The sequence below is a fragment of the Urocitellus parryii genome, chromosome 7, assembly GCF_045843805.1.
Source record: "Urocitellus parryii isolate mUroPar1 chromosome 7, mUroPar1.hap1, whole genome shotgun sequence".
NCBI classification, from domain to species: domain Eukaryota; kingdom Metazoa; phylum Chordata; class Mammalia; order Rodentia; family Sciuridae; genus Urocitellus; species Urocitellus parryii.
The window spans coordinates 178,582,855-178,598,387 of NC_135537.1; the positions used below are offsets into that span (position 1 = coordinate 178,582,855).

Sequence of the window (15,533 nt, forward strand, 5' to 3'; positions counted from 1 at the left end):
TAAAAAAGTCTATGCAGTAAAATAAAAACAATAGCAAATGGGCTGGGAGTGTGGCTCAGTGGTAGAGCCTTTGCCTATAGTCAAGGTGAGACCCTGAGTTCCAATCCCACTGCCTGGAGCAAACAAAAAACAGCAAATGTGATGCAGTGTGCAGGCTATGGTCTTAGGTCTTGTTTTGTCATTGACTTGCTGAGTAAGTTACTCAACTTCTCTGGGTTTCCTCTTCTGTAAATTAAGTAATTAGGATGACATCATCTTTTAATTCTACAAGTATTTAGACTTAATCTGAAACTCTTGGTGTATAATCTATCATTTTAAAATGCAGTGGGGTGAAGTGTATTTCTGCAGTGACAGCACACCTGGAAATTTTAGGGATAATATATAAACCAATTACAATTACTTGGATATAATCATAAGATTGAAGCAATACACAACTTGCATCATTTTGGAATTTTTCCTCCCCAAGAGACCCTAGTAGCTACACAATAGACTTGGCCAGATTCTCAATTCTGTAAACTGACAGTTTGGATTCGGATAGGAGGTTATTCAGAAATAAAGAAGTACCATGCTCTGCCTTTTTTTGTTATTTTGTGTGTGTGCACGTGTGTGGGGAGGGTGTACTGGGGACTGTACTCAGGGGCACTCGGCCACTGAGCCACATCCCCAGCCCTATTTTGTATTTTATTTAGAGATAGGGTCTTACTGACTTTCTTCACCGTTGCTGAGGCTGGCTTTGAACTCGGGATCCTCCTGTCTCAGCCTCCTGAGCTGCTAGGATTATAGACGTGCACCATTGAGCCAGGCCTGTATCATTCATTCTTTAATACTAACAATTTTCCTATTTATCATTACCCTTCTGCCCAGCCCAGTATATTGATTTTTTTTAATGAGGCAATCATTAGATGGAATAATCCCATCAAAAAATGTAAATTAGTCTAAAAATATGGATTTGAAATAGATTCAACATGTTAAACAACGTCATCACAAATGTTAGAGTATCTATGAAGAACATTTTAAACCTTACATCCAATCCCCAGGTTTGGGGAGACTGCTTTATCTTATAAAGTGAACTATTCTGCCTGACTGGTGGGAGACAGGGAAGAGAAAAATATTTTCCCAAGTAAAAAGGCTGTGGCCCAGAGAGGACGCATCCCCTACTCAAACCCAAGCCTTTCCTCTGGACTCTGATGCTTCTCAACATAAGTGCAACTGGCCAGGGTTCCCGAGACTATTCTAGACGAAGACTGAATTCCTCCTTGGCCTTTAATATAAGCTGATCAGGCCAGGTGTCAGATGAGAAAGGACATAGGTGGTGGAGTTCCAGGTTTCAGGGATGGTAAATGTTAATGAAGCACCTTAGCAAAGGTGCGGGCGGACACAGTGTTGTATAATATTGCTCTTCCTTAGCAAATTTTCTCAAGCTGACTTCCAGCAGGCAGTCTTTTCCTGCCTCTAAGGTCAATCCCGCCGCAGGGACGAAAAAAATCGCTGGCCGACTGGACTCCAGATGATGCAGTACAAAGGCCTAGCCCTAAGAACCCACAATACAGTCTTAAGCCCTGCTTGTGGGCACTGCTCTAAGCCGGCATTAGAACCATGCCCCAGCTGCACTAAGTATGGCAGCAAAGTAATTACTGCATCGTTGGCAGTGGAATTACACTTGGAACGGTTTCATAGAAGTCTCTTGGCCCTCTCTACTCTCGGGGCTTCAGTTTCAAGGAAGGAATCCCCAACTAAACTGAAATCGCGCTGGTGAAGAGGAGATCTGCGACCGAACTGCAACTCCCAGAAGCCATCGCGGGCCTTCAGCATCCGGGACACCGTCCGCATGGACCCCTGGGCATTGTGGTCCCTTGCTTTGGCAGCAACCCTCTGCCGACGGTAAAATTTCGGCCGAGCGGAAGACCACAACTCCCAGCAACCCTTGCTGCTGTGCGGGGGGTCTTCACGTTCTCGTGGCGCGGCGCAGGCGCACTGGGTCCTCGGCGCGGACCGCGCAGACTGAATAATAAAAGGGGAGCGGCGAAGAGGCAGGAAGACAGGACCATGTCGAAGGGCCCCGGGCCCGGCGGCTCCGCAGCTTCCTCGGCGCCCCCGGCCGCTACCGCTCAGGTGCTGCAGGCACAGCCCGAGAAACCGCAGCACTACACGTACGTAGAGCCCCCCCCGCCGCGCGCGCACGCCTGACGTCAGCGGCCAGCGTGAGTCACGCGCGCAGGGAGAGCGCGAGGCGGCCTCTCCCTCCCCCCTTCTTCCTCCGGCCCGGCCCAGACCGGTTCCAACCTGCTGGGGCCGGTCCCAACTGCCTCCAACTGCCACCAACCTCTGGTCGGGCCGTGGGGCGGGAAACTCGGTCCCAGCGGCCGAGTGGGGAAGGCGGGCGCTGGGGATGCGGAGTGCACACTTCTCTGGCCTGGCCTTCGAGGCCTGACTGTTGCTCAGACTATAAAACCACAGTCCCAGGCACCTTTCGGGGCGACTAGAAGTCCACGACACCACCCAGACGAGTTCTGTAGGGTCCGGCCCTAGAACCGCCTGTGAATGACGGTTTGCGTGAAGTCCTGTCAGGAGGCCCGGTGCAGCGTGCACTGGAGGCCTTTTGTGTCCTGAAGGCCCCTAGGTTGTCCAGGAGGAGCACCCTTGCTTGATTTTGCTTAGAACAGTTGGCTGAGAAAAACACGCAAAACCCCTAGCAGGCTGTCCTGATCCAGCCTCAGCCTGGGACCCCAAGGCTGATGGCTGCCAAATATGACCATAGAGCCCCCGCCCCCCCAAATGTGGCAATAGAGGGAGCTCCAGTTGTTGACACTGCAAGATTGGCAAGATGAAAAGCCCTGGAAATCTGCTTGTGGCTACGTGTAGGTCCCAGTATTCATTTCTTTTCAAGGGACATTAAGCACTTACTGCTAGGTGCTGTGGGAGGGAAAAAGGTGAATAAGAAGCAGTTCCTCCTGTTGCGCAAAATGTTGTTGTTTTCCCAAGTGATGTGCGTGTCTAGAAGACCACCCCGCACCCACTGCTGGAGGAACTTGAAGGGGTCAGCCAAGCCTCAAGTTGTTCAGTGAACGAAGGGCAAGGAAGCATCTGTTAGGAGCAGAGAAACCAAAAGTAGACAGGAGGAGCTCTTGCTTGTCACAGAAGAAACACCCTTTGGGAGACTGTTCTGGGATCAGTCATAGGAAGTGTATCTGTTTCTTTGTGGGATTCTCTGGTGTTGCCTGAAATCATCTAAGCCTCTTTGACTACAGTGTGACCCAAGTTTATAACTTTTCTGATAAGGCTATTGTTTTGCTGGTCTTTGTTTTATTTACTTTAGGAGGTGATGGGAATGGAATCCAGGGCCTGGCTCTGCCAGTGAGCTACATCCCCAGCCCTGTTGGTCTTTTCTTCCTGGAGTTCTTGCTCCATCCATTGCTTTTGACCACGTGAACTTACCTTGGAGAATACCTACTATTTGAATAATGTCATAATTCTTGATTTGCCAGTTTGGAAACTTAATATAATTGGAGCTTCTTTATAATCTCTGATTGCTCAGATCATGTTTTTATGTAAAGTACCAAACACATTTTGAGTAATGTAGGTCTTGGTTTCAGCAACTCGTGTTTCTATGTTGTGTTGTCATTTAATATACTATATCTTTAATATACAATGTCTTCCTGATTACTTGGTCTTAATGGATTAAATTGTTTTTGACAGCTGTATGAATGTCAATAACAGTCTTTGTTCTCTTGATTTTCATTTGTTTGAAAGCTGTCTTTCCATTCTTTGTGAGGTAGGTACAGAGTAATGGAACTCTTGTTTTTGAGGTGTCTTAGTAAATCAACAGGAGTTGATGAAACGCCAAAGCTTCTTAACTTCATTAGATGGTGAAGGTTGTAGATATTACTCTCTTTGGATTTTTTTTTTTTTTTTTTTTAATGCCAGTGTAGGGATTGAAGACTTTGCACATGCTATGCAGGCATTCTACCACGGAGCTGTATCCCCAGCTCCTTGTGTTTGTATCTCCAAAATTAAGGGGACAAAAGTTGTTTTCCATGGTAGACTTATGGATGTTCAGTAGTTGTGATGATATGGAAAATTTTATCTTCTGTCATTCAAGTCTGAATTGACACAGGATTGCTGGCTCTGACTTTATTATTATTAAGGTGAATTCAGTTATTGTCCTTAGGGGATGCAGGGGACAGGAACATTTTTATTTCTATTTCAGTATTTTCTGTGAAATCCTGAGCTGCCCTGCATTTTTTTTTTCCATTTCTCCCTTGCAGTATGAATTTCTAGCATTTGTTTCAATCTCAATATGGCTTTTATCTACTACATTGATCCAATTGTTGAACACATATAAACCTCTTATTATTTATTTATTTATTTCTAAAATTTATTTACTGTTGTCCTGGGAATTGAACCCAGGAGCATTCTACCTCTGAGTGAAATCCCCAGCCTTTTTTAAATTTTATTTTGAGACAGGTTCTCACTGTGTTGCCCAAGCTGGCCTCAAACTTAGGATCTTCCTGCCTTAGCCCAAGTAGCTGGGATTACAGATGTGCCCCACTTTGCCTGGCTATATATATTTTTTTTAATGTATCAAAATTCTGTTGCCTTTTAAAACCCTTATATATTAATTAATTTGTGATCCCCCCCCCCCATGCTGGTGATTAAACCCAGGATCTCCCACTTGCTAGACAAGTGCTCTAACACTAAGCTACAACCTCAATTTCTAATTTGGTATATTTTTTATTTCTGATATTTGAAATTATGTGACTGCTATAGTTTTATAATAATCCAGAGAAACTTGCACTAAAATTGAGTCTCATTCATCATAATGACAATTTGCCAAATAGTGAATCTACCAAAAGCAAAAATTGCTTCCCACCACGTGTAGTAGTATGGGTCTATGATTCCAGCCACTTGGGAAACTCAGGCCAGCCTCAGCAACTTAGCAAGACCCTATCTCAAAATAAAAAAGGACTGGGATTGTAACTCAGTGGTAAAGCACTCCTGGGTTCAATCCCCAGTACCTACCCACCACTCCCCTGAAAATTGCTTTTCTGTAGGCTTGTGGTTTTTGTCCTTTATTTTTGTGTCCTCAGAGTTTGACCTCTCCTTAAGTCAAGAGGATTATTCATAATATATTTAAAGGATAATTATTTGTTAGCAATTTTTCCCTGAACTTTTGAATAATATTGCATTAAGGGAAACTGAAATGATCCTTTCAGCAAATTGGTATAGTTAGTATACAATTGTTTAGATTTGAGGAATCAAGTCCTTATAGAAAATAGTTATATCAGGGGCTGGGGCTGGGGCTCAGTGATAATACACTGCCTGGCATATGTGAGGCACTGGGTTCAATTCTCAGTACTGCATATAAATAAATTTTTAAAAATTAAAGGTCTATCAACAACTAAAAAAAATTTAAAAATAAAACATCAGAATTTAATCTTTTGAACATTTCCAAGTATTTGATTAACACTCAGGAAAAGTATAATGTATGTATATTAGTAAATATTCAGTGTAAGAACCACATGACCTTCTTTTATTAGGTAATTTGTCTTTTTATTTGACAAAGACTAAATTTAAACCAGCAAGACCATCTTGTACATTAGAAGAGTTTTATATAAAACAATTTAAAATTGAGTCTGGGCCTGGTGGCTCATGCTTGTAATCCCAGCAGCTTGGGAAACTGAGGCAGGAGGATCACAAGTTCAAAGCCACCTTAGCAATTTAGCAAGACCCTAAGCAACTTATCAAGACTGTCTCTAAATTAAAAATAAAAAGGCTGGGGATATGGCTCAGTGGTTAAGTGCCTCTGGGTTAATTTCTAATACCAAAAAAAAAAAAAAAAATATATATATATATATATATAGTTGAAAGTTCATGAAAATATTTAATTTTCTTTTGTCATTGTTTTGGCCCTATAAGAGGAAGTATGCCTCAAAGATAAATCTGTTTCGGATTCCTTCCTCTGCAGTTGATTCCGACTTCTTAATGCTCTCATTTTAAAGGGAAAGACAATTCTAGTTTAGTGAAGGTTTGTTAGTATTTTCTAGCCACTGGGTGATTTCTCATAGGAGACAGATGATAAGTGCTTCATAGCCTTTGCTATCTAGGTTTCATTTTAAGTTAGGAATAGTTTCCTGGGCATCATTAAATGAAGATAACATAGTAGTAGTTCCACAGAAAACTATTTTAAGGCAATTTTGTTAGTTTTACACATTACACATAAATGTTGTGAACTTCACTTGATTGCATCTGATTATGTTTTGGAAAATCCAGGAAATGAATGTGTATTTAAGTCATTATTGCAAATTGTAGTAAAATTGTAAATACATACTGGAGTACAACTTGTTGCACAACATAAGTCACAAAAAGTGTTACTTAGCAACCTCAGAGAGAATGAGCTAAATTACCAATAAATCTTTATGGATCTTATTGACTCGTTTATGAAATAAGACTAATTTTTTGCTGAACAAAAATTAAGGACTCACTGTAGTCTTCATTCAAGCTCACAAATTCCCTGTTAATAAGTATTAAAGTGCCCATGCTGAGAGTAGACTCTTAAGCTTAACTCCCAGTTGATATTTGCTATAATCTAAATTAATAATTAAAAGTCAAGATTTGCTTAATGGTTAAGTTTCTTTGTTTTAATCCAGCTATGTTAGATACTAAAGAAGGCTTCCCCACAACCCATATGCATCTGCTTTGACTGGTGGTTTCTATCATCCTACAAAGACTGACTTATTGGTGAGGGCAGCTGGACAACTCTGAGAGCATCTTAGAAATCCATCTTGGGCACAATCTATAAAGGAGCTCCTCTGGAAATAGCACCCCAGATAAGTGCACAAAAGCAAGACACCCTCGTGGACCTACTACCTCCCGCTTCCAACACCCTGATGACTGAAGGTGAGGTCTCCTTCCTGTGTGTCTTAGAAGCCAAGAGCGCATTAGGTTATTAGAGCCCTGCAGCAGCCTGAGTAACACATACCTACCTGTAGGTATTCCTGCCAGACCTTTGCCTGAAGGTATTTTTTCATTAGGAGAGATGCTAGGTCAGAAGAGTGGTGAAAAATAAGGTTTTATTTAAAGCAACTTTAAATAGTGGACTAGTCTATGATTATTTTCTCAAACTGAGCAATATTTGCTTAGTGATTAAGAGTTTTGTTTTGTTGTTTTTTTAATCCAGCTGTGCTTGATATTACAGGAGGTTTTCCCACTATCCTTATGCTTCTTCTAAATTTTGAAATTGCAACTCTGGACAGTTATGACTAATCCTAGTAGATTATCTTCCCTTCTTTTAACATCTTGGATGCATTTGGGGCACACCAATGTGTTATGTGAAGATGGATGTTGAATGTAAGTTTCGGTGCCATTCTTAGCCAACTTAGAAAAATTACATTAGCCTAATTGCTAAAAATTCTAAGAATTGGGTTTAGTATATTTCTGAACATTGTAGCTTTCTTGTTTCTTTACCATATAGATACTCTATATAGATTTGGCCCAGCCAGTCATCTTAAAATATCTGCTTAGGCAATAGAACCATTTGTGTAGAGAATTTGGGTAAAATCAAGTATGTGATAAAAGGCATGGAATTTAAGAGTGATAGAAATGTTCTGGAATTAGATAGTGGTGGTGATTACACAGGTTGGTAAATATACTGAAAATCACCAAAATGTATACTTTAAGATGGTGAGTTTTTATGTTGTATGAATTATATTTCATTTTCTTAAAATGTTTAAAACAAAATCAGTACATGAGTTTTTACTACTTCAAGCATGTGACCTGTTGCCAAGGCTCAATCGCATTTGTTCAGTGTGGGAAAGCCTGCAATTTGCAAAAAGCACCTTGATGTTCTTTTCCTAGCCTTCCCAAAGGCTGTATCTCTGTGTATACATTCTAGATGAATGGCCTAATGTTGTCAGGCTATGGAGAGACTTTTGAGATAAGTGTATACTCACAGTACATTTGAAACTCCTAGTTGTTGATAGTTGTATTTTAAATTGTCTCTAAATTGACAGCCATTAGAGGAACAAGCAGATTTTTTTCCAATGCTTTTACAAAATGTACTGGGGTTATTTCCCAGGGTGGGTAGAAGGTGGAAGAGAAAGTTAGGTGTACTGCAAAAGTGTGATAGAGCCCTTTCTTCAGTTTCTGGGATGATTGTTTTAAAGCTCACAGGGGCATTTCTTAACTTCAGGTCATGTGTTTTAGGCATTTAAGATAATGTTAGTGGCTATAATACATTAGTTCTAGTAATCTCAGCAAACTTTTAATTCTCATTAAAATCCCTCAACTTTCACCCTTTTTTCTTTGCCAGTTTGTAGAATTTGACAGCAGTATCAAGAGCTGAGGAGAAGGCGAAGATAGAAAGGAGTCTAGCGACTTAAAAGTCACATAGCATTATCTGTGAGGTGACCTTTTTCCTGTTGGTGGCTCAGTTTGTTTAGGAGATAAAGAAGATGCTAAGGCCTTTGGCAGTGTCATCCTGTCATAGCTGAATTTATTGAAATGTTTCTTCCCTTTCCTTATTCTTCACATCAGTTTGCTTTTCATGTTCAGAATTTGACTCATTTCTTTTAGTTAGTGTTTGAAACACCATACGGCCACCATCAGTCCTAACAGTGACTTCTAATAAGCAGGGGTGGTCCAGATCCCATCTTCTTATAAAATTTTGCCCTACTTTTAAGGGAGAGGATTTTCTTTAGAACATTACTATATCTTTTTGGTGTCACTTTTATTTAAGAGGTATTAGGTACCTGATAGCCTGACGCTTTAGGTATTGTATGAATCAAACCTATTTAAACCTAATATAGAGACCACTATTTGTATTCCCTACGTAAAAACAAACTAACTGACCTATATTTTAATAATGAAGTGAGAGTACTTTATAATGAATATATAAAGTGTATGTTAATAAGCCAATAGAGCATGTTAAAGTTAATATTTCTGTTTTCATTTTAGTAAATTACAGTATTATAATTATGGCCTGCCAAAAACTCTCCCTGGCATATTAAATGCATGCTGTAGAGCCACTGGTACTTATTTGCTACTACTATTGTTTTCCTTTAGCTCCATTAAGAAAAGCTTAGTTAACAACTAGCATAGTGGTTAAGAGGACTGGCTCCAGGGTCATGCTCCCTGGGTATGAGGCTCACCTCTGCCGCTTATTAGCTGTGGTACCTTAGGCAAGTAGCTCTTTATATTTCAGTTTCCTGAGAATAGCAACAGTACCTGTCTCATGGGGTTTTTTAAGAGGATTCAGTGAGTTAATACATGTAAAGTGCTTAAAACAGTGCTGGGCACTTAGCATAGAGAAGTATGATTTTTACCAATTTTTGAACCAGGCCCAAGTCACTGCTTTCAGTTGCATTGTTCCCTCCTTCAGCATCCTTAGTCACATGCCTTCTTTGACTGCATCTGCACCAAAATAGTCACTTCATAGGGTGCTTGTGGGTCAGCTTTATCTCTTGGAGTACACATCCACTCAAGTCTCACATTTTTGCAGAGCCTCATTAGACAGCCTAATTCATCTTATGTGTCAGATATGTGTCCTTTGTTGACCCACTCTTTTTTTTTTCTTTTGAACCCAGGGGTACTTAACAACCGAGCCACCTCCCTAACCCTGCCTTTTTTTTTTTTTTCCTTTTTTTAAATTTGAGACTGAGCCTTGCTGAGTTGAACTTGCAATCCTGTCTCAGTCTCCCGAACTGCTGGGATAACAAGCATGCACCACTGCACCTTGCCTATGTTGATCTAGGGCCAAATAATTTGTTTCAGAGAATAACAGTATATAAAATGTTGATTTAAATGCGTACACCAAAATGTTCATAAAATTGAAGGTTTTTTAGGGCAGCTATGTACTGAAAAACTTGAAGTAAAGGTAGTAACTGATTCGGGAAGAATAAAACAGGGTTCTGGTTCTTCTTGTGTGTTCTCCAACATCAGTGATGTGCCTGATCCTTACATGAATTTTGTCTCCCCCATTTCTCCAGCTCCAAGATCCTTAGGGCCAGGAGACAATTATAGAAAGAAGGAACCAGGGACAAGCAGCACTGGTTACATAGCAGTGTTGACCTCCTCATAGGTCTTGTTAGTTCTTGGGGCCAGGACAGCTTGCAGGTATGATCTTTCCAGTGAACACCAGTGCAAAGTGGGCTGAAAATGAGTGAATTTGACAAAATTATGTTGTGTACATGTATCAGCATACCACAGTGAGGGCTGGGGATGTGGCTCAAGAGGTAGCACGCTCACCTGGCATGCCCAGGTTCGAGCCTCAGCACCACATACAAACAAAGATGTGGTATCTGCCGAAAACTAAAAAAAAAATAAATATTAAAAAAAATTCTCTCTCTCTCTCTCTCTCTCTCGCTCTCTCTTAAAAAAAAAAACATACCACAGTGAATTCCACTTTTATAAAAAATAAAATAAATTTTATTAAAAAAAAAGGGAACTGGGCGTGGTGGCACACTCCTGTAATCCCAGCAGCTCGGGGAGGATAGCGAGTTCAATTGATCTTAGCCAAAAGGCCGAGAAGCGATAAGGATCTTGAGTTCAAAGCCAGCCTCGGGAACAGTGAGGCACTAAGCAACTCAGTGAGCCCCTGTCTCAAAATAAAATACAAGGGGCTGGGATGTGGCTCAGTGTTTGAGAGCCCCCGAGTTCAATTCCCAGTACCAGGGGGGAAAAAAAAAGCGGGGCGGGGGTGGCTAAAATGGTGGTGGGGGCAGTGCTGGCAGTGGAACCCAGGGCCTTGTGTATGCTAGGCAAACACCACATCTTTTGTATATAAAATATAATCTTCAGTGATGACTTGGTTTTATTTTGGTTTTTGTTTTTTGTTTTTTTTCCTTTCCTTTGGTGCTGCTTGCAGAATCCTATTTTTATGGTTAGATTCCAGTAAAGAATGTTTAAGATAAGGACCTTTTTTTTTTTTTTAAATATTTATTTTTCAGCATTAGTTGGACACAATACCTTTATTTTATTTATTTATTTTTGTGTGGTGCTGAGAATTGAACCCAGGGCCTCACGAATGCTAAGCGAGAGCTCTCTGCTGAGCCACAACCCCAGCCCCAGATCAGGACCATTTCTTATGTCTTAAGATCCAATTTCTGTGTCTTATATGTATACTTGTTGATAAAAGTGAAATTCAGTTTTCATAGATTAGCTTATTAGATACAGGCAGATCTGTTAAGTTGTAGATCTCTACCCGAAAGGTTCTTGAGTGGTAACTGCCACTGGCCAAGAGAGTAGTAGGTTCCTTAAGAGCATTAGCCCTTCCTACTTTAGAACCCATGGCCCATGTGCTCTGACGGAGAGATATCAGGCATCCTGAGTGAATTTATGTCATTGAGTCTGTTGCCCCTTTTGTTAGACTCTATCTTTTGCATATTATATGTTGAGATTCTTCAAGTGTTGAGCACATCCAGTGTTGTAGCACCATCTCTTCCTATTCTTAGTTCTCCAGAGGCTACCACTGTCTAGGCTGTTTGCCTCTTTATTCCAATGAATAGCTGAGTCCCAGTCAACTTTTACAAATCCTAAACAAAGAAGATGCCATTTAGTGGGCCTGGGGATGTGGCTCAGTGGTAGAATGCTTGCCTAGCACATGCGAGGCCCTGGGTTCAATCTTCAGCACCATATTAAAGTGAAGGTATTGTGTCAAACTACAACTACAAATAAATATTTCAAAAAAGAAGATGCCATATAGTCATTCATTTTACAAAGAAATGAAAGCACTGCAAAGGAATGAATTGCCACGAATAATGAGAGACATTTCTCCCTATTTTGCTGGGTTCATGCAGAGCTTTTGAGTACCAGACTTGTTCCATTTGGGATGCTGTTTGCTTTCTTTTTCCTTCAGTACATTTCTTGAGCACCTGCTATGGGTCAGTTCTGTGCAGGGATGCGAAGATGAATAGCTATGGCTGTCTATAGAGTAGTCAGAATCAACTGCTCTGGGACTGAACCAACTGTGTTCACACAATGCATTAGGAGCATGGAGTGTGCAACTAACACCACTGGGCAGGGAGGGTCAGGGAACCCTCAGGATAGAGAAGAAGCCAGAAGGGTGATTGAGACACAGGAGACAACAAGATCAAAAGTATAGAGGTGTGAGACATATTGGGGAATACCATCTCTTAGAGCAGAGTTGGCAGACTACAGCCTGCCTGTCAGATCCAGCCTGCTGCCTGCTTTTATATGGTTCATGGGCTAAGAATTTTTTTTTTTTTTGGTACCAGGTATGGAACTTGGGAGCACTCAACCACTGAGCCACATCCCCAGCCCTATTCTAATGGCTGGAAAAGAACAATATTTCATGAGGTGAAAATTAAGTGAACTTCAAAGAATCCATGAATAAAGCTGTATTTGAACCCACATTCATTCATTTACATATCTGAGGTTGCACACTAAACTGCTGTACTGAGTAGCCACCACAGAGATTGTGGAAGGCTCTCTAGTAGTGGTGTGTCAGGGCACTCAGCTTATTTTTTTGGTATCAAGGATTGAACTCAGGAGCGCTTAACCACGGAGCCACATCCCCAGCCCTTTTTTGTAATTTTTATTTAGAGACAGAGTCTCACTGAGTTGCTTAGCACCTCGCTTTTGCAGAGGCTGGCTTTGAACTTGAGATTCTCCTGTCTCAGCTTCCCAAGTTGCTGGGATTACATGTGTGTCCTGCTGCAGCTGGCAGTGCACTCAGCTTTGTTTCCTTGTGCTATGCACGTTAGTGTTCCATAGCACTTTATTTATCCTTTATTATCCTCGTAAAACTCTCGCAAAAAAAAAAAGGAGAAGAACACAGTAAAGTACAAATTATTTTGTTACTGAAGTCATTGGCAAAGCATCTAATAAAGATAGCTGTGCTGGGTGGTGGTTGCACACCTGTAATCCTAGCTACTCAGGAGACTGAGATAGGAAGATCTTAAGTTCAGGCCATCCTGGGCAACTTAGTAAGACTTTGTTTCAAAGTAAAAAGATTTTTTTAAAAAGAACTAGGGATGGGGCTTGGGATGTGGCTCAAGTGGTAACGCGCTTGCCTGGCATGCGTGGGGCACTGGGTTCGATCCTCAGCACCACATAAAAATAAAGATGTTGGGCTGGGGATGTGGCTCAAGCGGTAGCACGCTCGCCTGGCATGCGTGCGGCCCGGGTTCGATCCTCAGCACCACATACCAACAAAGATGTTGTGTCCGCCGAGAACTAAAAAATAAATATTAAAAATTCAAAATTCTCTCTCTATCTCTCTCTCTCTCTCCTCTCTCACTCTCTCTTTAAAAAATAAATAAATAAATAAATAAAACAATGAAAAAAAAAAGATGTTTCCACCGAAAATTAAAAAATAAATATTAAAAAAAAAAGAACTAGGGATATAGCTCCATAGTAGTGCACTTGCCTAGCATTTGTGAGGCCTGCATTTAAGTCTCCAGTAATTCCAAAAAAAAAAAAAAAAAAAAAAAAAGAAAAGGAAAGAAAAGAAAAAATGCTGTGCTGGGGCTCGGGATGTGGCTCAAGCGGTAGCGCGCTGGTCTGGCATGCGTGCGGCCCGGGTTCGATCCTCAGCACCACATACAAACAAAGATGTTGTGTCCGCCGAGAACTAAAAAATAAATATTAAAAATTCTCTCTCCCTCTTTCACTCTCTCTTAAAAAAAAAAAAAAAAGAAACTCAGTTTAAAAAAAAAATGCTATGCTGAAATAATATACCAACATGACCAAACCACTTGTCACATATTCCCAACTCATTGAAAAGTACCTGTTAGAAAAATTAGAAAATGTAAAAGAGTATTTCATCACAACAGAAGTAAAAAATGCAAATGAGGCTACAACTAAGTAAGTTTCCCAGTGGCTCATTTGTTAGTTGAGCAGGGAAAGCCATTACTGATATTGAGTTAATTAAATTGTGTTTGAGCATGGCAGCTGAAGAAGTGTCTGGAGAAAGCAAACTTGTTTATGAATATTAGCCTTTTAGCAAAAACAGTTTCTAAAAATGATGAGGATATTCTTTTAACTATATGTCAATAGTTAAAAGAAGACAAACTGGGTACAGAAGTGTACCCCTGTAGTCCTAGTTACTCAGGGGGCTAAGGCAGGAATATGTGAGTCCGAGGCCAGCCTGAACTTAGTGAGATGCTGTTTCACAGGGTATAGCTCAATGGTAAAGGGCCATTGGGTTTAATTCCCAGTACTGCTTAAAAAGAGAGGAAGAAAACTAGGCAAATGGGGTTTAGAGGTAGAGCTCTCTCCAGCATGCTCAAGGTCCTGGGTTAGGTTCCCAATACTGCAAGAAAACAAAAACAAGGTAATGATTTTATTTAATTTTCCTTGGCTCTTGAGTCAACAGAAATTACTGTTTAGCTTTTATTTATTCATGGAGTTATTGCCAGGTTGGAAGTGACAGATGAACTTATGTCTGTGAATAGCCTGTGAATACCTGGAACAGGTGAGAATATTTTTGAAAAAGTTGAGGAGCTGTAGTTCAATACAACCCAAAGTGTAATCTGCTAATATCTTTTACAACTGATGGTAAAATGTGTGAAGCACAAAAGGGAGTAGTTGGACAAATTTACAAAACTTATGAAAACATCAGATATATAAAACCTATAATGCCTAGCTAGGTGCAATGGTGTATGCCTATAATCCCAGTGACTTTGGAGGCTGAGGCAGGAGGAGAGTTCAAAGCCAGTCTCAGCAACTTAGCAAGGCCCTAAAAAACTTAGTGAGATCCTGTCTCAAAATAAAAAAAAAAAAAAAAGAAAGAAAAGGGACTGGGGATGTGGCTCTGTGGTTAAGCACCCCTGGGTTCAATCCCCAATATAAACAAACAAATCAATCAATCTTCATCTTGAGAAACTTTTTTTTTTGGTACCAAGGATTGAACCCAGGGGCCCTTAACCACTGAGCCACACCCTTTTTTATATTTTATTTAGAGACAGGGTCTCTGCTGAATTGCTTAATGTCCCACTAATCTCCTGAGGCTGGCTTTGAACTTGTGATCCTCCTGCCTCAGCCTTCTGAGCCACTGGGATTACAGGTGTGTACCACCGCACCTGCTACTGCTTCATCTTGTTATCAGTCAGCAGGTACTCTGCAGAAAATACATGAATTTATTATTACATTGTTAGGTTGTGAGCATCTGTGATAAGTTTCACTTGCTCTGAGGACTTAACCATCAATTCCATGAATTTTTCTTAGAAGTTGAATATTCTGACATGCCCTAGTACACAGCAATTTGATGGTTTAGCAGTAATAAAGTTCTCTTGCAGTTTTCTTTCTTTTTTCTTTTTTTGAGAATTTTTAATATTTATTGTTTAGTTCTCGGCGGACACAACATCTTTGTTGGTATGTGGTGCTGAGGATCGAACCCGGGCCGCACACATGCCAGGCGAGCGCGCTACCGCTGAGCCACATCTCCAGCCCCTCTCTTGCAGTTTTCACACTCAGAGCTGATTGGTTTCAGCTACTATTACTGAATAGTTTTGGAAATTACCTTTTACTGCAGTCTTGATAATATTTCTTAATAAATATTAAGATTACAAGGTCAA

At 40.7% G+C, this 15,533-nt stretch overlaps 1 protein-coding gene across 2 annotated transcripts in view; it reads left to right on the forward strand.

Annotated features, from left to right (window-relative positions):
• Positions 1-1,996: 1,996 nt before the first annotated feature.
• The window catches only part of Unk (unk zinc finger), a 39,918-nt gene continuing 26,381 nt past the window's right edge, over positions 1,997-15,533 (forward strand). For both annotated transcript variants that reach the window (XM_026404872.2, XM_026404873.2), the window contains exon 1: positions 1,997-2,150. In XM_026404872.2, the coding sequence (XP_026260657.1) occupies positions 2,047-2,150 (104 nt within the window). In that variant the 5' untranslated portion in view covers positions 1,997-2,046. The remainder of the gene's footprint in view (positions 2,151-15,533) is intronic.